General features: G+C 45.3%; 1 protein-coding gene across 4 annotated transcripts in view; it reads right to left on the minus strand.

Annotated features, from left to right (window-relative positions):
* cadps2 (Ca++-dependent secretion activator 2) overlaps nt 1-27500 on the minus strand; it is a gene marked incomplete at its 3' end in the record, with an annotated part of 199098 nt that overhangs the window by 14335 nt on the left and 157263 nt on the right. The window contains exons 19-27 of one of the 4 annotated variants that reach the window (XM_080545182.1): nt 26727-26868; nt 25135-25239; nt 23973-24002; nt 20386-20541; nt 18547-18694; nt 13464-13538; nt 12978-13061; nt 12791-12823; nt 4552-4659 (exon numbers count right to left, since the gene is read on the minus strand). In XM_080545182.1, the coding sequence (XP_080401308.1) occupies nt 4552-4659; nt 12791-12823; nt 12978-13061; nt 13464-13538; nt 18547-18694; nt 20386-20541; nt 23973-24002; nt 25135-25239; nt 26727-26868 (881 nt within the window). Of the gene's footprint in view, nt 1-4551; nt 4660-12790; nt 12824-12977; nt 13062-13463; nt 13539-15396; nt 15412-18546; nt 18695-20385; nt 20542-23972; nt 24003-25092; nt 25240-26726; nt 26869-27500 lie in introns of all 4 variants that reach the window. The other 3 variants (XM_080545181.1, XM_080545179.1, XM_080545180.1) reach the window with 3 other exon arrangements.

Genomic DNA, 27500 nt, shown 5'->3' on the forward strand with positions numbered 1-27500 from the left:
ACACACACACACACACATAGACATAGACACAGACACAGACACACAGACACACAGACAGACACAGACACAGACACAGACACACAGACACAGACACAGACACACACACACACACAGACACACAGACACACACAGAACACAGACGGACACAGACACAGACACACAGACACAGACACACACACACACACACACACACACACACACACACAGACAGACACACACACACACACACACACACACACACACACACACACATACGTTCCTAAACATGCTAACGGGTGGTTCAGCCTATTTTCATGTTTAGACAAAATATCATCTGACCAACTCTGCTGTTGGCAACATCATGGTACATACATATGCAGTCACGCCCACACACACACACACACACACACACACACACACACACACACACACACACACACACACACACACACACACACACACACACACACATGCACACAGACATACACACACACACACACACACACACACACACATGCACACAGACATACACACACATACACACAGACACATACACATACACAGACGAAGACAAATATGCAGAGAGAATCACACTCACCCAACACACACAACCACAGACTGTGGTGCATATGTGTGTGTGTGTGTGTGTGTGTGTCTGTCTATGTGTGTGTGTGTGTGTGTGTGTGTGTGTGTGTGTGTGTAGTGCCACAGTGAGACCCTGCCCGTGTTCCTCTCCTGGTGCATGACTGCTGCTGTGTGAGGAACATTAGGCTGAGCTGGGCCCCTCCTCCTCCCCCCCTACCCCTCTCCCCCCCTACCCCTCTCCCCCCACCCTCCTCCCCCCTACCCCTCTCCCCCCACCCCTCTCCCCCCACCCTCCTCCCCCCTACCCCTCTCCCCCCACCCCTCTCCCGGAGGTAGACATGGGAGGACAGGGGAGGCTGGTGGAGGTAGACATCAGAGGACAGGGGAGGCTGGTGGAGGTAGACATCAGAGGACAGGGGAGGCTGGGGGAGGTAGACATCAGAGGACAGGGGAGGCTGGTGGAGGTAGACATCGGAGGACAGGGGAGGCTGGTGGAGGTAGACATCAGAGGACAGGGGAGGCTGGGGGAGGTGGACAGGGGAGGCTGGGGGAGGTAGACATGGGAGGACAGGGGAGGCTGGGGGAGGTAGACATCAGAGGACAGGGGAGGCTGGTGGAGGTAGACATCAGAGGACAGGGGAGGCTGGGGGAGGTAGACATCAGAGGACAGGGGAGGCTGGGGGAGGTAGACATCAGAGGACAGGGGAGGCTGGGGGAGGTAGACATCAGAGGACAGGGGAGGCTGGGGGAGGTAGACATCAGAGGACAGGGGAGGCTGGGGGAGGTAGACATGGGAGGACAGGGGAGGCTGGGGGAGGTAGACATGGGAGGACAGGGGAGGCTGGTGGAGGTAGACATCAGAGGACAGGGGAGGCTGGTGGAGGTAGACATGGGAGGACAGGGGAGGCTGGGGGAGGTAGACATGGGAGGACAGGGGAGGCTGGGGGAGGTAGACATGGGAGGACAGGGGAGGCTGGTGGAGGTAGACATCAGAGGACAGGGGAGGCTGGGGGAGGTAGACATCAGAGGACAGGGGAGGCTGGTGGAGGTAGACATCGGAGGACAGGGGAGGCTGGTGGAGGTAGACATCAGAGGACAGGGGAGGCTGGGGGAGGTAGACATGGGAGGACAGGGGAGGCTGGGGGAGGTAGACATCAGAGGACAGGGGAGGCTGGTGGAGGTAGACATCAGAGGACAGGGGAGGCTGGGGGAGGTAGACATCAGAGGACAGGGGAGGCTGGGGGAGGTAGACATCAGAGGACAGGGGAGGCTGGGGGAGATAGACATCAGAGGACAGGGGAGGCTGGGGGAGGTAGACATCAGAGGACAGGGGAGGCTGGGGGAGGTAGACATGGGAGGACAGGGGAGGCTGGTGGAGGTAGACATGGGAGGACAGGGGAGGCTGGGGGAGGTAGACATCAGAGGACAGGGGAGGCTGGGGGAGGTAGACATGGGAGGACAGGCTTGTTGTAAGGCAGGAATGGAATGAGGAGTTTGTAGGGTTTCCTTGACGGGAAGGAGACAGTTTGGGTGTCAGTGTGTCTGTGTTTTGTGTTTATGTGTGTGTGTGTTTGTGTTGTGTGTATGTGTGTGTGTGTTTGTGCGTTTGTGTGTGAGCTCTTAAATGTCTAGTTAGCTTGTGTTTGTGTACAGGTTAGTATGTGTGCATGCGAGATGTGTGTGCATGCGAGATGTGTGTGTGTGTGTGTGTGTGTGTGTGAGCTCTTAAATGTCTCGTTAGCTTATGTTTGTGTACAGGTTAGTATGTGTGCATGCGAGATGTGTGTGTGTGTGTGTGTGTGTGTGTGAGAGTTTCCTCTGTCAGGTGGTTAGGGTGTGTGTGTGTGTGTGTGTGTGTGTGTGAGAGTGTCCTCTGTCAGGTGGTTAGGGTGTGATTGAATCCCTGCCAGACTGAAGGGTCGCCTCATTCAGACAGGCTGAGATCACTACAGGTCTATCAGCACTAGACAACACTTCCCTTTGAACACACACAAACATGGAGACACACACGTGCATGCTCACACACACACACACACACACACACACGCGCACACACACACACACACGCGCACACACACACACACACGTGCACACGCACACACACACACACACGTGCATGCGCACACACACACACACACACACACACACACACGTGCATGCTCACTCACACACACACACACACACACACACACACACACGTGCATGCTCACTCACACACACACACACACACACACACACACACACACACACACACATAGAAGCACCACACACTTACACACCTGTAATCCTGCGATCCTACAGTCCTGTACCACCAGTGAAACCCATGTTGTTGTGACATACAGTGAATTGTTCTCATGCACTTCTAAATTATACTTTCTTTCAAATAGCTGGCATAGATGTACAGCTTCTTGTAGGTTTTATTTTGGGATTAGCCTCTGTATCGTTTGGTTCTGGAAACTGTTTCTCAGTGACTTGAGATCTTGATGTCTTTAAGTCAAAACAGCTGACTGAGAGGATAGAGAAGGACAACTTCATTTAACTGGACAAGAAAACGTACAAGAGGCTGTAAGCCTTATATAGGCCAATGCACACGGCCCCGATTTTGTCGCACCGCCGAATTCAATTCCATTGTTTTGAATGAGACAATGCACACGGCGTGCGATGCGATTTTGTCGCACGACAACATTCGATTCTCCATTCACACCCACTCACTTCGGTGGTGTGAATTGAGAATCGAATGTTGTCGTGCGACAAAATCGCACGCCGTGTGCATTGGGCTTATAATAATAATAATAATAATAACAATATTAATAATAATAATAATAACAATAACAATAATAATAATAATACATTAGACTTATATAGCGCTTTTCTAGACACTCAAAGACGCTTTACAAACTGAAAAGATCGAGTAGTAAAATATTAAAAATAAAGTATAGAGGTCTAATTAATTTTTAGATGACTAAATCTAAGTCTAAGTGTCTTTGTAGGACAATCTACTCTGCACACTGCAGGTATATCTAGATTTCGGGCAGAGAAGCGGCGAAAAGAAGCAACATCAGCGTCCTCTCTCGCACAATACTCTAGCAACAACAAACTAATCCTGATTAATATGATCTTTTAAAAAGAACATGTCTATTACTTGCTGTGGTAAATCCGAAATCCGAAATGTGAACTCCCGCCATTGTAAGTCGTTGAATGTCATTCAGTCACGGTCGGTCAGTCAGTCGCTGTCAGTGAAGCGTTGTTTGTTTGTTTGTCCGAGCTTTCAAAAGGGGGCGTGGCTTAGCGATAGGTCCATTGCTCGAATGACAGGTGACAGGCTAATCAATCACATTTTGACATGACCATGGCAACTACGGTACTGCATCTCTTTCACACACGTCTGTCAAAATAAAAGTGTGACATCAGATAGCTAAGCAGCACTAGAACTATTCTGGGCTTTTCTAGTGTTAAAATAGAAGTTTTATATATATTGTTTTACCACACACACTCATTCAGAAGGAGTCTCAACCCACCAGTAGAGAAACAGCATTCTAGTGGAGGAGAATAGTGGAGCGCTCATAGCATAGCTGCTATTTCTAGAAGCAAACAAAAGTCACAGCCAATGAATGAGTATTGCTTTATCTGTCCATGCTCTCACACTCTCACACTCACACACACACACACACACACACACACACAAACAAACACGCACACACTCACACACACACACAAACACACTCACACAAACAAACACACACACACACACACACACATACACAAACAAACATGCACACACTCACACAATCACACTCACACTCACACAAACAAACATGCACACACTCACATACACAAACAGGCACACACACGCTCACTCACTCACTCTGACACACACACACACACACACACAACCCTGCACATAGTAGGTGTGTGTGTGCGTGTGTATTTGAGTGCACATGCTTGTGTGGGTGCGAATGCTGGTCAAGGTCGACGGTCGCCACTCACGTCAAACACCTTCTCTGTGTACATCTCCTCGCTCACGCGGTCTCTCAGGATGTCCTGGTTCTGACGTACGAACGTGATGTACATGTCCGCCTGGTCCATGCCTGGCTTCTGAGAGCAGAGAGGGAGAAGGTGGAAAGAGAGAGAGACAAAGACAAAGAGGGTAAAAATTATTTTGGATATAAAGAGAAATGACTTGTGGATGGTGAAAAGAGAAGAGAAGAGACCAATGAAAGAAAAGGAGAATGGAGATACTCCTTGACAGGGAAACACAAAACAGTTAGACAGCATTCAGCTTGTAACAGAAGACTGATTAGTCTAGAATAAATGTTCTCCCACCGGCATTGAACTTATAATACAACATTGATCACGCTAAGTGCTCTCGACAGCATTCCAAAGGACTGAGGTATCTGAACACTCGATTACTCAAATGTGTTTGAATTTCTTTTCACATCCCTCACATGACTTTGACCTTTCCACCTGACGAAGTTTGCGATGTCTCTCTAAGTCTGTCGCAACCCGTCTCAAGATCGGGGGGAACAACAAAATCATCTTGAGCAGGAAAAACAACGTCAGCGCCGTCAGACAATGACTCTATTCCCAAGGACACATGTCTAGACGACCCAGGGATGGTCAGAAAGAAAAAGCGGGTAAAAATGCTTGATATCAAATGTAACAAAAGTGTAAACATTCTCAGCGTTCGTGTGCGTTTATCTCCGACTATATCCCTGGTCACAGCCAGGGTTTTATCGTTTTACAAGTTGTTTATTCAGTGCCAAACACCAGGGCCGAGTTTCAACAGCTGCAACACGCAATCGCCGCTCTTGAAACCTCTGAATAACAAACCGCCGCCGCTGTTACCCCGCTAAACATTTAGTGAATGTCAAAGCAATCGTTTCGCTAGGAGGAGAGAGGCCAGAGGCAGAAAAGAGGGGTAACCCCTCTTCCATTCACACTCCCTGTGTCAGTTGGAGATTACAACTGTAAGGCTTATTGTAATTGCTTTGACATCTCTCACACCCGTTTCTCAAGGCCCAGATCCCAGATCGCCCCCGAGGCGTGTGTGTGTCTCCGCGCGGTGCTGAACACGCCACGCCAACTCCCTGTGGAGAGACGAGGACATGGAGGTATGCGCCGGCAGGAACCTGCGCTCGGAAAACCCCTTTGCTAGTTTTTTTTTTCCGAGAGAGAGGGAGAGAGGAGAGGAGAGGAGAGATGACTGTGATTACAAATTGTCAATGTGACAACCGAAGCGGCAGATGGGGAGCTGAGCTGACCCCCCCGGGGGTGACTAACGTTGTTGTGTGTCTTCCCCTGAGCTCAGGTAGTCATTAGAGGTGAAAGAAGACAAAACCAATGCCCCTGTTTTTCCTTCTGAGCGTTGTGGTGATGACTCGGGGCGTGGTGGGGGTGACGGCCCTGAGGGAGACGACCCAGGGGGGGGTCCTGACCCTGACTCATATCTACTCTCATATCAGATCACCTGCTACGACCACAGAGTCGGGCACAAGTCTGATTTCCCCTACGATGTGGAGAGAGATATCTGCTTTCTTCTTACAATAATAATTCGAATCATTTGATGTGTTCCACTACCAAGAACGAAGAACGAAATGGACTGCTGCCACGACAAATTACACTCAAAAGGATCACCTATCACCTGCTCAAAATCATACATGAAAAAACCTGGACGCCTGCATAGGCATGTACTGTAAGTGCAAATACATTTGATTTGTACATCTTTTTCAAAGGCACAAATATCGCTGGGTGCAAAGATTAAGGTAATAGGAAATACATAAAAGGTTTGGGCCAAATAAAGAACAATTTAAATAAGTCTCTGGCCCTGAATAAACCCTGAATAAACCCTGAATAAACCCTGAATAAACCCTGAATAAACCCTGAATAAACCCTGAATAAACCCTGAATAAACCCTGAATAAACCCTGAGTAAACACACTGAGACACACTGAGGCAGAGGGACATTCAAGGCCAGTGTTGTTAGGCACTTTCATCTCTCTGTGTCAGGGACATTGAGGGATAAACACACTATGCATGTTCACGTAGCAGCCAGAGGCAGTTACTATGTTTATATCACATTAGATAGAAAGAAATGCCACATTACAAATGGTATCGGGGATCACTAATAGGACTGACCGCCTCAGAAGGTGCAGCGGTGTGGCGGTCTGTGTGAAGAGTAGTTTCCCTGTGAACGAGCCGCTCTCTACGTTAGTGAGCGAGCATTTCACATTTCTAGCTCTTGATCTTGAGGTTTTTAAAACTGTCCATATCACTGTCGTTGGCTGCTACAGGCCACCTTCAGCTGTCCATGGTGCTCTGCCTGCTTTAACGCAGCTTACATCAGGATTAAAGTCTAATGAAATCGTTGTTATAGTTAGTTAGTATCCAATGATTTTAAAGCTTATTGTGATTGGCTAAATCTCTTTCAGATTGTTGACAGTCCCACTAGACCAAATCAGAATTGTCCTGAAAAATCCTCTCTAGTTGATCGAATCCTAACCAATGTCCCTGCTCGGGTTGGATGGACTGCCTTGTCTGCCCGCAGAAGGATATTCTTGGGCTCCTACCAACTTATCTGAGGAACTACATCCTGCCAAAAAGTGTGAGCAACTATGGACTTCGCTCACAGGATCTATTCCTATTACCTGTCCCTCGGGTCTGTACTGAACTGGACCTGTTCCTATTGGCTGTCCCTGGTGCTGGTCTCTCTACCTGAACCCCCAGGAGCTGGTCTCTCTGGCTGCTTTTAAAACACTCTTAAGTGACATGGATTCAAGCACATTTGGCTGCAAACCTTTTTGAATGACGATCGTTCTGTAATTTGTTCTTGTTTTTATTTTAAACTGCTTCATGTGTGTTTTACGTGTGTAACCCCGTAGTTGTGCTGTTGCCTGTCTTGACCAGGCAGGACGCTCTTGTAAAAAAGAGATTATTAATCTCAATGAGGTTTTATTCCTGGTTAAATAAAGGTTAAATACAAACAAAATAAAAAAATCATAATAACATGGTTGTCAGATTAGTGCTGGCTCATTATCATTGGCTCAGACATTTTTTCTTTTCACAATTCTGCAGCTCGGCCTGGAGACAGATGAACGGGCCTAATAACATCAGCTAACGCAGCTGCGCTACGCTAGGTGTGACAGCAGGACGACCCCACTGAGCACAGTTTGGTTCTGGGTAAAAGGCCCAGAATGCATCATTACTTGCATTCACAAATGATGTGTGCCCAGCTTCCACAGTCTCTGAAATGTCTTCTTCCTTATTTGGGCGGTGAAGATGTTCCGTTAGAACCCCGCGGAGCAGACTCACCTCTGACCTCTGCTCAGGCGTTCACTTCCAGAATTGGCACTTGAGAGAATGGCTTAGTTGCCTAGCAGCATAACAGCCATTTAAAAAAAAAAAAAGTTTAAATTCTTTGTGTTCATTTTTTTCAGTCAGTGCATCATCCAAAATACCAGATTGTTCATATAAAAGCCCTGATACTCCCTAGTGAACCGACGTTGTTAAACCACTATATTACATGTCGTGAGCTTAGAATGATACGGTTCTATCTCCGTTTAGGGCAGTTCAGAGATATTGAGCGTCAACGTTTTTACATTCCATTATGTTTTGTGAGATGGAACCTTTGTATTTTATTAATTACTAACTAAAAAATGTCAACATTTTAAAAATAACACCACACAGGCATTAATAAACACCTGATGGATCAGATTATGTAAAAAACTACATTTTGACAAAAATGGAGGTAGAACCTTATAATTCTAACGTCACGATGTTATTGATTATAGGTTTATGAGAACAGTCGACGAGCTCAATGGCACAACAACTAAATCAACACGATAATAAAATAAAATATTGTCAACCTTGAATGTAGAAATGTATATCCTATGAAGGAGGACAAAAATGATCGAACAGTAAGTGACCTGCGCCTCTGTATAACTGGGGTTAAAACAAGTTGACCCTTGACCCTGTTGCTGCTATAGTGGTGTCTGAGTGAGAGGGTGAGCTGAGGTGGAGGGGGGGGGGGGGGGGGGGTGGGACCTGGTGATTGACAGGCCTGTCAGGACGTTGTAATCCAGTGGACGGAGAAAATAATCGTCCGCTTCCTGCGCTGGTTTAGAGTGACGGTGCAGATGGGACAACAACAGAGTCGTGGTGTGTGTGTGTCTGTGTGTGTGTGTGTCCGTGTCGTTGGGAACATATCACTGTATCACTGTCCCTGTTGTCACTTAAGGCATCCCCCCCCCCCCCCACCATCTTGAGGCAGGACCCCCTCCCAAGACCCCTTCCTATTCCTCTTTACCTAACACTTTCATCTATATCTTTTTATTCATTGTCTTATTATGTTGTTAAACGTTTATCTATTTTTTTCCTATATATACGTATGTATCCCTCCTTTTTCTGTCTTTTTTAATCCTATATATAAAGCACTTTGAATTGCCCCTGTTGTAGGAAATGTGCTAATACAAATAAACCTGCCATGCCTGGGTTCTTTCTCCCCCCCTTTCTCTCTCTCTCTCTCTGTCTCTCTCTCCCCCCCCCCCCCCCCCCTCTCTCTCTCTCTCTCTCTCTCTCGTTCAGTGACATGGTGACGGGGCGCCTGGCAGACAGGCGTGCAGGTGAGGAGAGGGGAGGGCACCGGCGTGGGCGCGGGTTCCAGCGCTACGTGAGGAGATTGGAGTTTCGCACGGAAACACACGAGCCGCCCTCTTGTCACGCTGAGCCCCGCGCTAATCTGCCCCTACGCTCGGCGTACTTGTAGCGAAACACGCGATCCCACGCCGACACGCACGGTGTTTCCAGAGGGGTGTGAAATCAAACAATGTCAGTTGGTGAACGACGGTGGGGTATGTGGGGGAGGAGGGAGGGGAGGGGAGGGAGGGAGGGAGGGGAGGGGAGGGGGGGGATGCCAGACAGAGGGTGGAGGAGGGCAGGAGAGGGGGAGGGGGAGGCCAGGGTGGTGGAATAATGAATGGTGTACAGTGGGGCGGGGAGGCCTGCCATTAATGACTGGTTAACCTGAGGGGGATAAACGCTTGGAGGTGAAGAGATAGAAAGAAGGGAAGGAGGGGACAAGTGTTGGGTAATTACATACCGCTGCCCGCCTGGCTTCCTGCCCCAGATCCATTACCCCCCCAGGTGCAGGTAGGGGTGTGTGTGTGTGTGTGTGTGTGTGTGTGTGTGCGTGCCTTTCTATCTGTCTGTTTGCGTGTTGTGCATGTTTATTGTCTGTGAGGATGTGTCCGTATTGTGTGTGTGAGTGTGTGTGCGTGCCTGTGTGCGTGTCCTTCTGTATTGTGTGTGTGAGTGTGAGTGCGTGCCTATGTGTGTGTCCTTCTGTTTGCTGGTGAGTAAATGTTAACGTCTGTGTGGATGTGGATGTCAGTGTTTTGTATATTATATATGTGTGTGTGTGTGTGTGTGTGAAGAAAGGTGCATGTGCTTATACAGTGGGGTGCAGAAATGTGGGCACCCCTAGTCAAAATGCCTTTTACAATTAATATCTAAGTGAAAAGAAGCAAACCGAACCTCTAAATGGTACAATGACACATTTCATCAAATGTTTTAAGTAAGATTCATTTTTATTTTTTATTTTTTACAGTTTCAAAATAATAAAACAAGGAAAAAGGCCTTGTGCAAACGTTTGGGAACCCTGTCAGCTAGTACCTCAGGCAAGTATAACATCTTGCAAACGCTTCCTGTAGCCAGCTAAGAGTCTTTACATTCTTGTTTTGGGAATTTTTCCCCCACTCTTCCTGGCAATTATTCAAGTCTGGGGACTGTGATGGCCATTCCAAAACCTTCAATCGTCTTTCCTGGAGGTACTTCATGGTTGATTTTGAGGTATGCTTCGGGTCATTGTCTTGCTGGAACACCTAACCTCTCTTCAACTTAAATTTCTGGACTGACCTTCGAACATTAGCCTCTAAAATGTCTTGATATTTGGTGGAATCCATTCTTCCTTCCACACGTACAATATTGCCTGTGCCCCCAGCTGCTACACAACCCCAAAACGTAATGGATCCACCTCCATGCTTAACAGTTGGCACGGTGTTCTTCTCTACAAATGCTTCACCCTTTTTTCTCCAAACATACCTTCTTTAGTTGTGGCCAAAAAGTTACATTTTGTTTTTGTCAGTCCAAAGCACATTGTTCCAATAGGCTTCAGGTTTCTCAAGGTTTTCTTTTGCAAACTTCAGACGCTTAATTTGTGTTGGGTCGTAGGAAAGGCTTCTGCCTGGCAACTGCCATGTCGGTCTTTGTTGTTTAAGGTATTCTGTGTTGTTGTCCTGTGAACAACTAGTGAACTATCTTGATTCTGACATCCTTGGACAACTGTTAATACGAGACACAACAGCCCCCGCTGTCTGATACTTTAGAAGGCATGGAGTTACCTCAGAATATAGAGTTCAAGCCTGGAGTTATATTCACCTGACTCATTGAAGCCCTAACGAGTAAATCACCTTGGTCTGGGCCTTAGTAATCATTTTCTCAAAAGGTAACAAAGAATAATCCAAAAGGGTTCTCAAACTTTTGCACAGGGCCCGTTTCCTTTTTTTTTATCATTTAAAACCTCTGATAAAAAAAAATGAAAATAAAAAGAAACCTTGCTTTAAAATGTGTCATTTGTCATGTTTAACCTAGCATTTTGTGTTCAGGTTTGCTTTCAATCACTTGGAGACTAATTGTAACAGACATTTAAACCAGGGGGGCCCAAATCTTTGCGCTCCACTGTATTTGTGTCTGTATGTGGACATATAATATGTTTGTGGACATATAATATGTTTGTGTATGTGTTTGTGTGTGTCTGTTTAGAACATGTGTGAGTGTGAATGAGTGGTATTTGTGTGTGCGCGTGCATATGTCTGCCTATAAGTGTGAGTGTGTGTTTGTGATGTCTTTGTGAGGAGAAGGAGGGCACCCTGCCAACACGCAGGCTCTGGAACGGCAGCCTTCACAAAGAGGGAGGGAGGGATCTTAACCTTTCGTGACAAGGACCCAAAAGAGTTTCCTGCTGAAGGCCACAGCGACACAGCCCCCCCCCCCCCCCCCCCCATCTCTTTATCCCACCTGTAAATGGGGATTAGCAGCTTTGGGTTCCCTGCACACAAAAGCGCAAGGTGGAGGTTACATTCTAATTTCAGGTGAAGGAGGAGGAGGAGGAGGAGGTCTGGCTGGGAACCAGAGCAACACATATGTCACTGGCTGAGTCAAGGACAGACTGGAAGGGCAGATTGGAGAGGAGGATAGATAGGAAAGTTGTGAAAAGAGGGCAAACGAGGTGGCTGCTAAGCCTCAGGCCTCGGGCCTAGCTAGGCCGGCTTCACTTAAACTCCACAAGTATCTGATTTGAGTATTTTCTACGGGCAGTTGTAAAACTTGTAGCTCAGACTTTTCCAGATGATGATGATGAAGATACCACCATAGCCTTTGTTACAATAACACACAACCCCCTCTTGCTTAATGAGTCAAGAGCGAGAGGGGAGAAACACCTTCAGCTTAGCTACAGTGCCAAACACTAACCTACAGTAAGTACTGACCCCCCAGCCTCACGGTGTACAGCCCACATTCTCATCTCCCCCTGACACGCCACTAACACGTTTACGGGCCAGGGGTTCCACACATGAATCCAATCAGAGCTCACTTCTGAAGATCCCTGACCAATGGAGGATAACTTAGTAACGTGACTGTGTTTAACAACGTGAGCGTGTGTTTGAGTGTTTGCTGCCTCAATATGTGTTTAGTCTCTCCTCGGGTAATTAGAAATGTTCCTCGTCGTATTTGCAATCTTTCTTCCGCATGATGACTGTTGCGCGCCGCGCTCCCGGCCACGTCTTTGTCGCTCATTAGCTTCCCGGCAGCGTGTTGTCAGTTGACCGCCCACGGCCGACACCTCGGCGGATTTTCAAAACACTTTCCCAGCCAATGGTGCCAATAATTAGCCTCGCCGTGCCGGCACAACCCTCGTCCACTCTGACACCGGAGTCGCTTCCCCTACGAAAAGCTAAATATTTCACCCGCATTTAACATCGATGCAAATGAGATCTAGCTCAATGCCAGCCAGCCACTATTCAAAAGCACTATTCACAGAATAGATGCTAGATTTTTTTTTCTGTCTGTCAGGCGAATGTGCATGGAGGATAGGAGAGTACAAATACAAATAAGGAAGGTTCACGACAAATATGTGTAAACAACGTCTTTAGAAACGAAGGAGAGATAATACTCACAGGGACATCCACATATTTGGCAGCCGCTTTCACCTTTTGAGATGAAGAAAAAAAAGAGAAAGATACAAAAGTTCAACTGAGCAGATCTGGTTACCACAAATGACACGTTGCTTTTCTTAGCTGTGAATGAAATGGCTCGGCATTCTCCTTCTGTGGAAAGAAAAAAAAAAAAAACGTGACTACCTACCGTGAAAGAGAGGATGGAAGAGAAGAATGTCCCTTCGTCGTATCTGGAGAGCTTGGAGAGAACGCCGTCTAAAACAGTAGCGAACTGTCAGGGGGGGAGAGACGGAGAATTGTTAGTTTGCCATTTGCAAGGGAAGTGTGAGGCTCATTTTAATGCCTGAGTGCCTTTTTGGATGTTCACATTTTCTATTGAATGTGCTTCTATTTGGGTCTTTCTGTCTTTTTATATTCTATTCTTTTTATATGGAAACTTGAGGTGATTTAAGTGTATGAATAACGTTCACATAAGAAATTAAACAGTCGATAAATTAATACATTAAATAAATGTAATAATAACAAGTAAATAAATTACTATAACCAAATTGAATCCAGTATAATAAACTAGGTAAATGAACCATCTAACTGGTGGTGGTGGAAGGTAGACGGGCCGTCTGAGTCTAAGGTACGACCCTGCTTTCTCGGCCTGCCTAGGAGGAGCGGCGTCTACCTTTGACACCAGAGACGCAATCATTTCGGTGAACGTCTCGTCGATCAGGACGTCGATTTTGGAGTGGTACTGTTGCTGCGGAGCACAAACAAACACACACACACAACATGTGTTTTAGACCCACGGGTAATGGGAGAGAAAACCTCCAGAACATGAGTCCTGTTGTCATGTTCTAGTCTCTCTTTCTCTCTCTCTCCCTCCCTCCTCTTCTGTCCCCAAATGCTCAGGCGAGAGAGAAATTTCCCATGTAGCCGTGAGTTAAGCAGCTAATAGGGCCATTATCCGGCTGAATGGCATTCCCTCTCACGTTGTGGAAGGCGAAGGAATTTGAAGGATACTTTTTGTGCCTCCCCACAATTAGAGCAGCCTTGTGTTTCTCTAAAGCACCGGCCCAGCTGCAACGACCAAAAGCTCACACTAGATTCAATTAATCCGCCATTTCATGTCTCTCATAACCCCCCCCCCCCACACACACCGACCCACTATATTCATGGGGCTGTTTTTTTTTTTTTCTTAATAAAAAAGAAAAACGGCACCACCAAAAGGAGGGCAGGATGGAAGAGATGGGGAGAGAGAGAGATGGGGAGAGAGAGAGATGGGGAGAGAGGGGGGAGAGAAAGCCTGTATTTTCAGGGTGAATGGCGCTCTCGCTGCTTGCCGTGCAGCGGGGGGGGTTCGTCTCTGGGTGACAATGCCCTTTCACGGCTCCTCTAAAGAAAACCCAAATTAAACATTTCAATCAACAAAGCCTGGAGATTGGTGACAAATTGAGGGTGCAGGGAGGTCACTGTCGGCAGTCCTAATTCTCTTTTCACCTTTTTACCGTCCAACAAAATGGCAGCTTTCTTTCAAACTGAACATTTCAAGCGAATCTTGAGGACTTTTTTTCTGTTCGCCTCAATTAACATTGCTGCGTTTTTTTTTTTTTCCCCCCTCGAGATTAAATAGTTTTGTTCTTACCATTTATGTTTGCTAAAACTGAGAAGAACAATAACAAAAAAAAAATATATTATGCTAAGAGCTACAGTTTCCCCCCCGCCCTCCCTACAGTTTCCCCCCCCCGCCCTCCCAACTTGTAATTTAAAGCCCCATTGAAAACGACAACAACAACAAATTATAATTCGCTTACAACGTACATGACTTCCCTTAGAGTAAAAAAGTAAAAAGTGGTATGCAGAAAGATGACCCCAATTTCCGAAGGTCCTTTTTTATAAGACCTTCCATTAATCTCTGGAGAACAGTTTCCAGGGCAGACCAAACTATCAAGAGCCACCATCACAAAAGAGGCCGTTCCTCTGTTGTATCTCCCTCCCTGCCTCCGCCACTGAACCCCGCCACCCCGGCTAGCCCCGCGCTAACACCGCGCCGGAGAAAATACATTTTTGAAGTCCTTTAAAAAGTTTGTGTGTCTTTTCCCTTTTCAGAAGTTTGAATGGGAAAAATATCATGAAAATTGGCGATCGCCGAGCGCCATTCACTGGCAGAACTTGAGAAATGCCAGGATCTCCTTTGTGTCGGTCAGAAGCCAGCAGCACTCTGGCAGGCCGCGGCGGACAAAGACATTCTCTCTGGCGAACAAGCGACACAATGTTTGGACGGGATTCAGTTTGTTGTCAGGAAGTTTATAGAGAGATGATAAATCGTTAGATAAATTGTGCGACAGCGACATTTACAAGACAGAAGCCAGGGGACTGAAGGGATGTTACATGTATCACGCTAACTGAAGGTGATAACAGACATTAACTAAATGTGCACTTTCACATAATTGTTATTCAATATAAACAAGTTGTGATTAGTAGGCTAGGCTAGGGTTAGCTAGGGTAGGGTTAGCTAGGGGAGGGTTAGCTAGGCTAGGGTAGGGTTAGCTAGGCTAGGGTAGGGTTAGGGGTCAGGGGGTCACGGTGGTGTAAGAGATGGAGAGATGGACACTTACCCATTGTTTGTCAATCTTGGATTCAAACAATGACGTGCAGGAGGATGGATGGAGATGAGACAAAGGAAAGCGTGAAGAAAAAACAAAACAAGCAAAATCAAGATTACAAGGTTGATAATAATGTCATCATAGCCTACATGTACTGTGTGTTGCATAAGCAGATTGATTTCTTCATTAAAAACATTTGACAATACATTTGTGTTAATGACATTTCCCCCCCAAAAAGAAACAGGGGACCTCCGACCTGACACCCCCATGCAACGGACATCAGAGACAGTGACCAGGCATGCATGCATGCTGCATTACTGCAGTGCAGTCTAACTCTGTTGGACTATGAGTCGAATATAATAATTGATAACGTTACTGAGGAAGAGAAGACGGAAATGACAAATCCATCGTTGTCTTAGTGTAAGGACAAACATGTGAGCGATAAGACCGTCTTCCCTCCATGGACTCTGAAGAGGTGTGGGACATTTCTAATTGAACACTTATCCTTAAATGACATTCATATTTAAATGACAGTCACTCAAACTATAATTGTTAAATACTAAGTAATGGTCTATTTGTTTGTGCTTTGGCCCTGACGTTGCTTTGTGAGTGGTTCTTTGCAGTAATTCAAATGATGTAATTAGGGTAGGGTTACTGCCTCTGTTTCATTGACATGGTGCTCAGTAATTAGCGCTTTTGAGTTTGGTTCGGTTTTTGAATACCGGTACTCAGGGTTTTCATGTTTTCATGTTTCAATGTTTTTTTACATTTTATTTTACAATTAATTAAATAAATGATGATTAAATGAATGTAGGGCTTTTTAATTAAAATGTTGACAAACCAAACCATCAATGGACCAGCAAATAGAACAAGTCCATATTCATTACATCTTTTCAACCCAAAATGATGAAAACAAAATCTTCTCTGTCAAGACCACATTGGGTAGACATCAATGGAAATATTTAAGGTTACCTAGGTTACTTTAAAACACAATTATAATGTTTTACACTGAAATGGGTTATAATTAATGTTATCATGACAGTTCATTCTCTCCACCCGGGACAGACAGAGAAGATGTAGGACCCTAGCAGATAGCGTAGCAGTGGAACAGGCACCTCTGTTCTCTAGTAGTCGTCTATTATGAGGGACAAAATCACTATTAGTTTTTTTAAGCAGATAATTCAGCCGACTGCTGAATACCAACTATCAACCAAGTTAGATGTGTTAACAGATTATCACATAGAGATCAGGTCTCCTCTCCAAGTAGCACTGTTTTTATCTGTTCTTCTCTAACCCCCTCTCTCCCCCTCTCTCTCTCTCTGTGTCTCTCTCTCTCTCTGTGTGTGTGTGTGTGTGTGTGTTTCTCGGTGTAGGTGCAATGGATTGAGGTCATTGTAGTTAATGACCACATTTTCTGGGCTAAACCGTGTTGAACATTTGCCCGTTGAAAACTACAACTTCCAACGACATCACACAGCTTGTGCTGGACTTCATGCCTCTCTAGAGAAGTGAGGCATTAAGCTCACAGAAAAAAACTAAATGGAATTCAAATAACTGAACCGGTCAATAGGCAGTTTGACAACCGAACAAACCCTGTCACTTCAGGATGCTGCTCAACGCTACTGAACAGTAATCTGTGTTTCACTTCAGGAGGGGATGGAACATACAACATAAAGAGATGTCACAGGATTGTCTGTTAATAATTAGATTTTAATAAGTTGATAATTATTTATATGACATTTTGCCAAATAAGCCTGTTGTAAGGGACCCGTTGTTTGGCTTGTGAGAACTCATCTCAGAATAAGTGGCTGAAAATATACAACAATCCTGTCACACACATGTCTTTAATTATAATTTGCTAATGTGAATAAATATACCATATCTCTTACAGGTACCTCAGAGAAAGGTACAGGTTAAACAAGACTTTACACATCCCAACTGTATTACTACAGCCACTACAGATGATTAAAGCTTTGCGTTAGTTAGGTGATATGCTAAGAAGCTGTCAAGACATCGCAGCGCCGTACACCTTGACATGGAGTGTGCGTGGTGTGCTGTGAGTCACCGTTCTTTACAGACTTGTGGAGAGAGGAGCTGAGGGTTAAGGGGACAGTGAGCTGAGCTCTCTGTAGCGACTGTGTGGAAGCATCTGCCTTTAGCACAATGAACGCTGTAATGGAGGGAGAGAGAGGCTGTAATGGAGGGAGAGAGAGGCTGTAATAGAGGGAGAGAGAGGGAGAGAGAGGCTGTAATGGAGGGAGAGAGAGGGAGAGAGGGGCTGTAATGGAGGGAGAGAGAGGGAGAGAGGGGCTGTAATGGAGGGAGAGAGAGGCTGTAATAGAGGGAGAGAGAGGCTGTAATGGAGGGAGAGAGAGGCTGTAATGGAGGGAGAGAGAGGCTGTAATGGAGGGAGAGAGAGGGAGAGAGAGGCTGTAATGGAGGGAGAGAGAGGCTGTAATGGAGGGAGAGAGAGGCTGTAATGGAGGGAGAGAGAGGGAGAGAGAGGCTGTAATGGAGGGAGAGAGAGGGAGAGAGAGGCTGTAATGGAGGGAGAGAGAGGCTGTAATGGAGGGAAAGAGATGCTTGACGCACAATATCCACTGATCTGGACGCAAAGCAAACGGGTCTGTTGGCATTGGTGGACGACTTCTAATAAATTAGGATACATACACTGATCACTGATTTAGGTTTTGAAAAACACGTGAGGAGGGATATTAGATATCCATCGCCCCCCTGCGTAGACGTGCTGTACCCTGTACGGTCAAGTGTCTCAGCTACTCTACATTTCACCAAGCAGCTAATCTGTCGACTAAAAACAACAAAATAGATCAAAAAGTCTCCCAAACAAAATCAATTTATAGTGTCCAATGCAAGCTATACCTAACAATAGCTACCTTCTGCCTTTTTATGCAGTAAAAAAATACCCTTGAGTGTTGTAAGTGATATTTTCACTGGGGCTTGCGAGAGGTGGTTTGTGTTTGTGTGTCACAGCTGAAGAGGACAGGTAATAGCAGTTGAGGAGGACAGACAGGTAATAACAGTTGAGGAGGACAGACAGGTAATAGCAGTTGAGGAGGACAGACAGGTAACAGCAGGTGAGGAGGACAGGTAAGGACAGGTAAGACAGGTAACACAGGTAACAGCAGTTGAGCTCCATCTTACCTCTTGACCGGAGTCGAGCACGCAGAGTTTGGAGCACTGCTTCTTGGCGTCCATGAGCACGTTGAACATGGTGCACACGGACAGAGACACCCGAAACTCCGTCGACCGGCCGGCCTTCTGCATCTTGGAGTCAAAAGCCGCTTTCGTTCTACAATAAATCATAATAATAATTCATTGTATTTATATTGCGCTTTTCCGAGGCTCAAAGACGCTGACAATATGGGAAAAACAGAAAACACCAGAAAACAGAAACAACAAGCAACAGATAACATGAGTACATAGAACACAGAGTTAACGAACAGGGAACAATTAACGCAGCAATGTCCAGGGGGGTAGGGGGGGGTGGCAGGGTTAGGGGAGATGGTTAGGGGTAGGGGAGGCTGTAGGCATGGGAGAACAGGTAGGTTTTGAGGTGGGATTTAAAAGTGGAGAGTGAGGGTGAGTCTCTGAGTGGTTGAGGGAGAGAGTTCCAGAGGCGGGAGAGTTCTATAGGAACTTTTTTGGGAATGGTTAACTTCAACAGAGAGGTATCAATCCCCCCAACGCGATTGGAAACCCCTAGCCCTTGTCCTGGGCTTTGCCTGCAGCTGTCTGGTGCTGAGCCTACCTTACAGCTATGTGTGACAGCTGCTGCTGGGGAAAGCGTGAACAAGTCGGCAACCGACCAAATGTTCAGACTTTTATTCAGAAAAAGAAATGCAATGGATTCGGTGAGTAATCCCCACTACCACCTAGTTAGTAGTGGGGATTACTCACTGAGTCCATTGCTTTGTAATGTTTTGGCTTGACTAGCGAGTGTGTCACTGATTTTCAACAACGTTGACATTTATTAAAATGTTTCTGAATAAAAGTCTGAACATTTTGATTGGTTGCCGACTTGTTCCCACTTTCGCCAGCTGCTGTCACATATGAGGTCCACTGCTAATGTCCATTGCCAGGCTTTTGTTTAGTGACTCGATTCAATATACTTCTGTTACTCACCGAAGTGAAGCTGTTGCCAGAGTGCTGACTAACTCTCTCCACACGCAGGGATGTCATTTATTCAAAATATGAAATAAACAACTGAGCACTTTGTTTACCCCATTTCTTCTGTTAGGAATATGCCGTATGTTTATGAGTCGTGTTTTCACTGCTTTGTGCATGAACTGGATTGGCACTGACCATGTGACTGTCATATTCAACAACAAACAAATTGTACCAGTAAACAAAGTAAAACATATTTGTGTATTTTGTAAAAATGATGGAGGGGATGGAGTCTGTAGCTGGCAGCTGCTAGGTTCAGCAGAACACTCACCCGTCATATCTGCACTTTTTGGACAACAAAACCTGGTTTGATTGCACATTTCGTGACGTTAGAATTATACGGTTCTATCTCCATTTTTGTCCAAATTTAGTTTTTTACATAATCTGATCCATTAGGTGTTTATTAATGCCTGTGTGGTGTTATTTTAAAAATGTTGATTTTTTTTTGTTAGTAATTAATCAAATACAAAGGTTCCATCTCACAAAACATAATGGAATGTAAAAACGTTGACGCTCAATATCTCTGAACGACCCTAGACGGAGATAGAACCTTATCATTCTAAACTCACGATTTGACAGGAAGCCACCACACAGGGAACATGCGTGCATTCTTCCGCAGACAGACAACGGCGTCAAAGACAAACTGGTTCTTGATAGGAAAGCAAACAGCTGGAAATGTGACGGACGGGTTGAAGTGTAAGAAGGATACAGGCCAGGCAGAAAGAAAAAAAGAGACAAAGAAAAAGATGGAGAGTGGAGGGCAAGAAAGAGGGATGATCAGAGATGAGATGTTAGAGATGTGGTACAGGTATGAACCTCTTCACGCAGGCCTCCATCATGTCGCTGGCCATGAGCTTCAGTCGCTGCTCCAGGTGCTGAGCGAACTCCGGTTCGGGCCAGTGCAGGTCCATGATGAACATCTGCAGGGCGTCCAGCTTCCAGAACAGGTCCTCCGAGGTGGCCGAGCCGTTGCTAGAGGGGTGGACACACACACACACACACACACACATTAAAATGAATGAATCGTTTGATGACTGAATCGTTTAATGACTGAATCGTTTAATGACTGAATCGTTTAATGACTGAATCGTTTAATGAATGAATCGTTTAATGACTGAATCGTTTAATGAATGAATCGTTTAATGACCACACAACCAAGGTCGGTGGAATTTGTTGTCGGTACAGATGGAAAAGCTCAATACAGGAGTGTCAATTACATCAACACACACACACATTACACATGACATCACACTGGACAATGTACACACATAACCACAAGACACAATCATCAGTCAATATTTAAAGCATACTATATGTACTATCATAGTGAATATTTACAACTATGAAGTGCCGTACATCTGGCAGGGTTAGTGCAGTGAGTCAGGTGTTGACAGGCCTTATAGCAGAGAGGAATTATTTAAATTTTTACTGTCCGTGCTGCCGTACCAAACTGTGATGGAGGAGGAGAGTATGCTCTCAATATACATAAAGACATAAACAGTTAGTATAAAACATTGCACTTTTTCTACTTGTCAAATGTGGACAAACACAAAGTGTAGTACGTCAGACCAAACCATTAGAAAGTGTATTTATCGACCCTGGGTTCACTCGTTGTCATTCTACAGAACGTAGGAGAACGCTTGTTGACATGTTTATATTGTTTCAGGCTGTGCATTCATCATCCTCGCAATCGCACACAAAGACACACACCCACATAGTTAGATGCACACCTACATATACACACTACACACACACACACACACACACACACACACACACACACACACACACACCGACACACACACACCGACACCGACACGCACGCACGCACGCACACACGCACACACACACACAGCTCTTTTCTTCCGAGCATGGCAGAAGGCCCATCTGCCACACACTCACAATTAAATGAGCTGCAGTGTTTATTCACAGAAACAAACTGTAATTTATTTTCTCAGCTATAATTACTCCTCCTCATAACCGCCTGCCTTTTCCTTCAGTTTGAGGGAGACTTTCGTTTGTGAGTGATGTTTTTGGTAACACTTCACCAACAGCCCTCAGATATGAAACCATCACCACGGTATTAGAACCTCATAACAGCTGCTATCACAGGACTGACTAACATATGTACAATGACTGTAGTTTGTGGGGATGAGGATGTTTTGAAATACATAAATTCATTGATTGATAAGAGATGTTCCTCTAAATGTGTTACAACTGAATGTGGAAGACCAGCGTTATGTGCTGTACATAGTTCAGAAGAGGGATGTACTGTAAGATCTGTCACTATGCTCAATGCCAGCTAGATAACAATGCAGGATATACGTTAGATCTATAGCTTTCACTATGCTCAACGCCAGCTAGATAACAATGCAGGATATACGTTAGATCTATAGCTTTCACTATGCTCAATGCCAGTGTGAAGCATCAATAAAGCTGCTACCTGGAACCTGAAAGGGTTCTTCAACGTTGTTCCTTGTGGACTATGTTTAGATCAGTGTCTGCATGTTGGATATGTAATGGACCTATCGCTAAGCCACGGCCCCTTTGAAAACTCTGACAAACAAACAACGCTTCACCGACAGTGACTGACTGACCGACCGTGACTGAATGACATTCAATGACTTACAATGGCGGGAGTTGGTAAGTAAGTAATAGACATGTTTTTTTTGAAGATGACAAGAATATTTAGTCTAGAAGCTTTTCACCATCAGATATCAGCGAGTTGTTTGTCCGAGTTTTCTGCCTGTAGTGACTTTTGCTGTGATATGATTGGACAATTTCTATTGTGGGGCGTGGCTTAGCGATAGGTCCATTCCATTTATTGACAAGAATGAACTATTATTATTTTGACCTTTAAAAGTAACAACAACAAAATGTTTTTGCATCAGGAGCATTTAGAGTGACTTTCCTCATGTTGTCTGGATAGTGAACAGTTAACTGAGCATATCCAATAGTTCTTCAACAGACAGTTCCACAGTTTGGGAACTGGCGTCAAAGCTGCTGAACGTGACCCCACTACCAGCCTCACAGTGGCAGAGGAGAGTCTGAACACTGACAGATGGGACGCCATCGCCACCTTCCTCCCGGTGTCTACCCCAGGTTACCCTGCCACACATGGCTACCAACCGCCACCAGCCTCCAAATGTACAGCGACCGGCGAGAGAGAGAGAGAGAGAGTGAGAGAGAGAGAGAGAGAGAGAGAGAGAGAGAGTTGTGGTGTTGGGGGGAGGAGGGAGGGAGGGTATAAAAAAAGCGCACTCATTCCCTCACTTTCTCACTCCGCCTTAAAAAGACTGTTACCTTCACAAGTGGCACGGGAATAAATCGTTTGGGTGAAGTCCGCGGTGCAATTAAAGGCATTGAGGCGGCGCCCCCCCCCGCTCACGTCTAATAAGGAGCGCTCTCCTCCCCGCTCTGCCTCTCCCGGGGGGACGGGCCGATCCCCCGCGTCCGTCTGTGCTCGCTAACGAAGTGCCAGATAGTTTTTTTGAAGCGAGCGAGGCAGGGGAGGAGCGGTGGGGGGGTGGGAGGCATGTAGGGGGGTGGGAAGGCTTTTCAAAACATCACACCTCAGCCTCCTGCCCCCCTGAGAGAGGAATCCCTCGGGGTGGTCCTCCCCCCTCCCCCCACTCCCCCCTCCCCACTCCCCACGACCACTACTGCTCCTGAACCTCAGAACAAGCCACATGTTGTTGAGTTTCATCTGTTCTCTCAGTATCGTTCAGTCATGATACTCAGAGGCTGTTTCCACTAGCATCATTATTATTGTTTTTAATCTTATCTCTTATATATTTAAAGCAACAATTGCGTAGACATGAACTGCTTATTGGTGTGAGATTATTTGACTATTCTCTCAAGAACTATTTCAAGCTCTTGCATTTTTATTTTTGAAATCACAGAGGTTTCATATGGAAATTACATAATTAAAATATGAATATACTGTAGGTGGAGGTGGAGGGCATGGCGGGTCGTCTTAAAGGATCCATTCAGATTTTTTAAACCAAATCTCTATTTTGAAGCAGGGTATAGACCTGACGTTTTACGCAATGTTATATCTATAATGTGGGACTCCTTCCCTATGGCTTCAGTCTAACAGAAGTTTATATAAGATTGCGGAAAAACCTTGGAACCACACCGTGTATTGTACAACTAACATGGAGGCCTACAGCTAAAAACTCTGAATCTCAAAACCAAAATAAATCACAAAAAAGTGTCTGTACCCGTCGACAACGTATCTCTTAATGACATTTCTAATCCAATCTTGTTTGTTCAGTTACGCTTGAATAAACTGTAGGTTTGACGAGAGAGGAGGAGTCAGCTGACAGTTGAAAACAATAAAAGAACATTAATAAAGACTAAACACATTCACATACATCTGTAGAAAGGCTCGGCCTACTCACAAAACGTCAGGTAAATGAATTCCGTGCAGGCTGCAAACACAATGACATTTCTTATTCAGTCTCATGAGGGTTGATACACAGATACACACGACAAGTCAATCTGCCATTGAGCTGAAAGTTGACAAGCAGTTATACCAGAAACAACACGAGGTAGTGTGCCTCCCCTATGCCGTGCGTGTCTGTACAATTAAACACAATCCTTGATATGACATGCCATAAACACAACACAACCACACAACCACACAACCACACACACACACACACACACACACACACACACACACACACACACACACACTCTTTTAGGTCCTGTGAGACAACTATGCGCCACAACACAACACACATCTCACAATGCGACATGCAGCGTCACAACAGCAGCCATATGGGGAGGCAGCCGTCTGCAGCGACACAACAATCATCTCATGACAACTGACAACGACTGACAACGACTGACAACTACTGACAACTACTGACAACTACTGACAACTACTGACAACTACTGACAGCTGTGGGTAATCATAGTTAAAAAAAATCTAATCATGTATTTTATGCCCCTGACAAACAAACAACAACACACATTGCCAGTTGAACACATTGAGAACATCACAACACGACCAACATGGACGACAGAACAAGGGAAGGTATTTTATGCCCATGACAAACACAAAGAACAACCAGAGCAGCTCTACATGCTACAGCTACATGCTACATGCTACAGCTACATGCTACAGCTACATGCTACAGCTACATGCTACATGCTACAGCTACATGCTACAGCTACATGCTACATGCTAACAGCTACATGCTAGAGCTACATACTCCAGCTACATGCTACAGCTACATGCTACATATTACACCTACATGCTACAGCTACATGCTACATGCTAACAGCTACATACTCCAGCTACATGCTCCAGCTACATGCTCCAGCTACATGCTACAGCTACATGCTACATGCTACAGCTACATGCTAACAGCTACATGCTACAGTTACATGCTAACAGCTACATGCTACAGTTACATGCTAACAGCTACATGCTACAGTTACATGCTAACAGCTACATGCTAGAGCTACATACTACAGCTACATACTACAGCTACAGCTACATGCTACAGCTACATGCTACAGCTACCCACAAGACCTTGCGCCGCCCATACACACGTGCTGTCGCACAGCGGGCCCATCCAGGCGGGGGCGGAGAAGCTGGGCATCTGGGGCAGGGAGAGGGGCAGGCTGGGCAGGCTGGGCAGACTGTTGGTTATGGTCCTGTGAGAGGGAACGACACGCAAACCAAACAACAACCACAAGAAGAGAAGAGACCCAGAAAAGACAAAAGAAAAAGACTGAGACTGTTGTACTGGTCGCCTCTGTTTCCTGACAGCATGACACAGTGTTACAGGGCTCTCAAGTCTCACGCATTGGGCGTGAGACAAGGTGTGGCGTGTGAGCGTGTGAACGGGTTGAAATGCGTGTGTCTCACGCCCAATGAGCCCTGGTGTTCCATACCAGCCACACTGCAAGGCAAGGCAGGTTTATTTCTTTAGCACATTTCATACAACAGGGGCAATTCAAAGTGTTTAGCATACCCCAGGCATAAAGAAAGTATTAAAACATACAGAAAAAGAAGTAAGAAAATTAAAAATAAAATTCGCAAGAATAGATACATATGTATAGAAAATAAATAGAGAAATATTTAACAACAAAATAAGACAAGGAATAAGATCGCAGCGTGTGAGATCGCAGCGTAAAATGACACATTTGCAAACACATTTAGCCCAGATTTACAGTGAATTTAGAGCGCTTGGATTATGGATCATAAAACTCATAACTGCTGTAGGTATAAGAAGTAAAAAGATAAAATGATAAAATGATAAATTAAATAAAGATAATAGTTAATGGATAAAAGGCATAGATAGAGTGTTAGTGTTTAACCATCAATTTAAAACCAGAAATAATTTTTCACACATTTGTTGTACCTGTTACAATGACAATAAAGATCATTCATTCATTCATAACTGCTGCAAAACATGAAGGTCTTCAGCTTAGTTTTAAATATTTTAAGGGTTTGGGCCTGTTTGATTTCTTCAGGGAGTTTGTTCCAGGAGCATGCAGCAGCGTGACTGAAAGCTGCTGCACCGTGTTTTGTTTTCACTCTTGGAATTATTAGCTGATTAGTCTCAGCTGACCTTAGGGACCTTGCAGGAATATAGGGTGGGAGGAGATCTGATATGTATTTTGGTCCAAGACCATTTTGTGATTTGTATGTAATTAGGAGGATTTTGAACTGTCCACACACACACACATCTATTTACCAGACCGCATGGAACGCATAGCAACATCTTTCTGAATCTCTGACAAAAGAAATGTGATTCCACTGATCCTGCTGCAGCACAGGAGCTTCATGTGACTGAACAACTGAACACTCAGGACAACAACATGGACGTGTCATGTTACAACCTTTTTTGTTTGCGAACCTTTTTTGTTCCATGGGATTCCTCTAGTAACACACTGCATATTACACTGTTTCCTGTTGTTTTTTTTTATCATCATTCTGTGTAATTATTCTTATAATTTTTATCATTGATTTGCCCAAAAAAACAATAGGGTTAAGGTTAGGCAAGTGACCAAAAAGCAAGTGACCAAAAGCAAGCCAACTCTCGAACTCTGTGACCCCAAAGGGTGTGCCCACTAGAGGGTGGTGGGGGTGGGGGTGGTGGGGTAGTGGCGTGTAGGTAAGACAGAGAAGGCCTTACCTGACAGACTGCCAGGTCTCCTGCTCGAAGCCGCGGTGGATGGACTGGGCGATGGAGGACTCCATCAGGTCGATGTAGCGCACCACCAGGGGGATGTACAGGTCCTGCAGGTGCTTGTGGAACGTTCCGTTGCACAGGTGAGCTGGGGGAGGATCCAGAAGAAGAAGAAGAAAAAAAGCAACTGGGGTTTTTGTGATTGTAATCTTTGTCAATTAGAGTTGGAAGGACTGTGAGATGAGGTGCGTTTGAAGGCACAAGAACAACAAGAAAGTGAGCGAGTTTGAATTTGAAAAGGCTTTGCTGAAGGTTGATCACTTGAACAGCTAGACGCTTTTGTGTTTGTGTTTGCAGTCCTTATCGATTCCAGTACATTGATGTAAAGTTCTCCAATTTAGGTACTGTAGGAACAGGTAGAGAGAGGCAGAAAGATGCACAAGAGACAGAGGCAGGGAGTCAGGAGGGAGGGAGAGAGAGAGTTCTAAAATAAAAAGACAGAGAGAGAGAGAGAGAGAGAGCGAAAGAGAAAGACAGAACACATACTGCTGGTCTCAAAGGGCTTCATTAGTGTTAATTCCTCTCGCTCAGTTGCATGATGATTAACACTATCTTTATCTTTACACCCTCCAGAGAGCTGGCGGCTTCTATCGCAACCATCTCCCATCACGCAGATCCACGCAGACACTAAAGTGAGCATTTAAATCATTTGTACTTCACCTGGCTAAGGAAGTCTGGTGTGATTTAAATGGAATACGTTCATATTAGAAAACAAACAAA

Source organism: Nansenia antarctica (genome assembly GCF_963989245.1).
Source record: "Nansenia antarctica genome assembly, chromosome: 14".
Lineage (NCBI taxonomy): Eukaryota > Metazoa > Chordata > Actinopteri > Argentiniformes > Microstomatidae > Nansenia > Nansenia antarctica.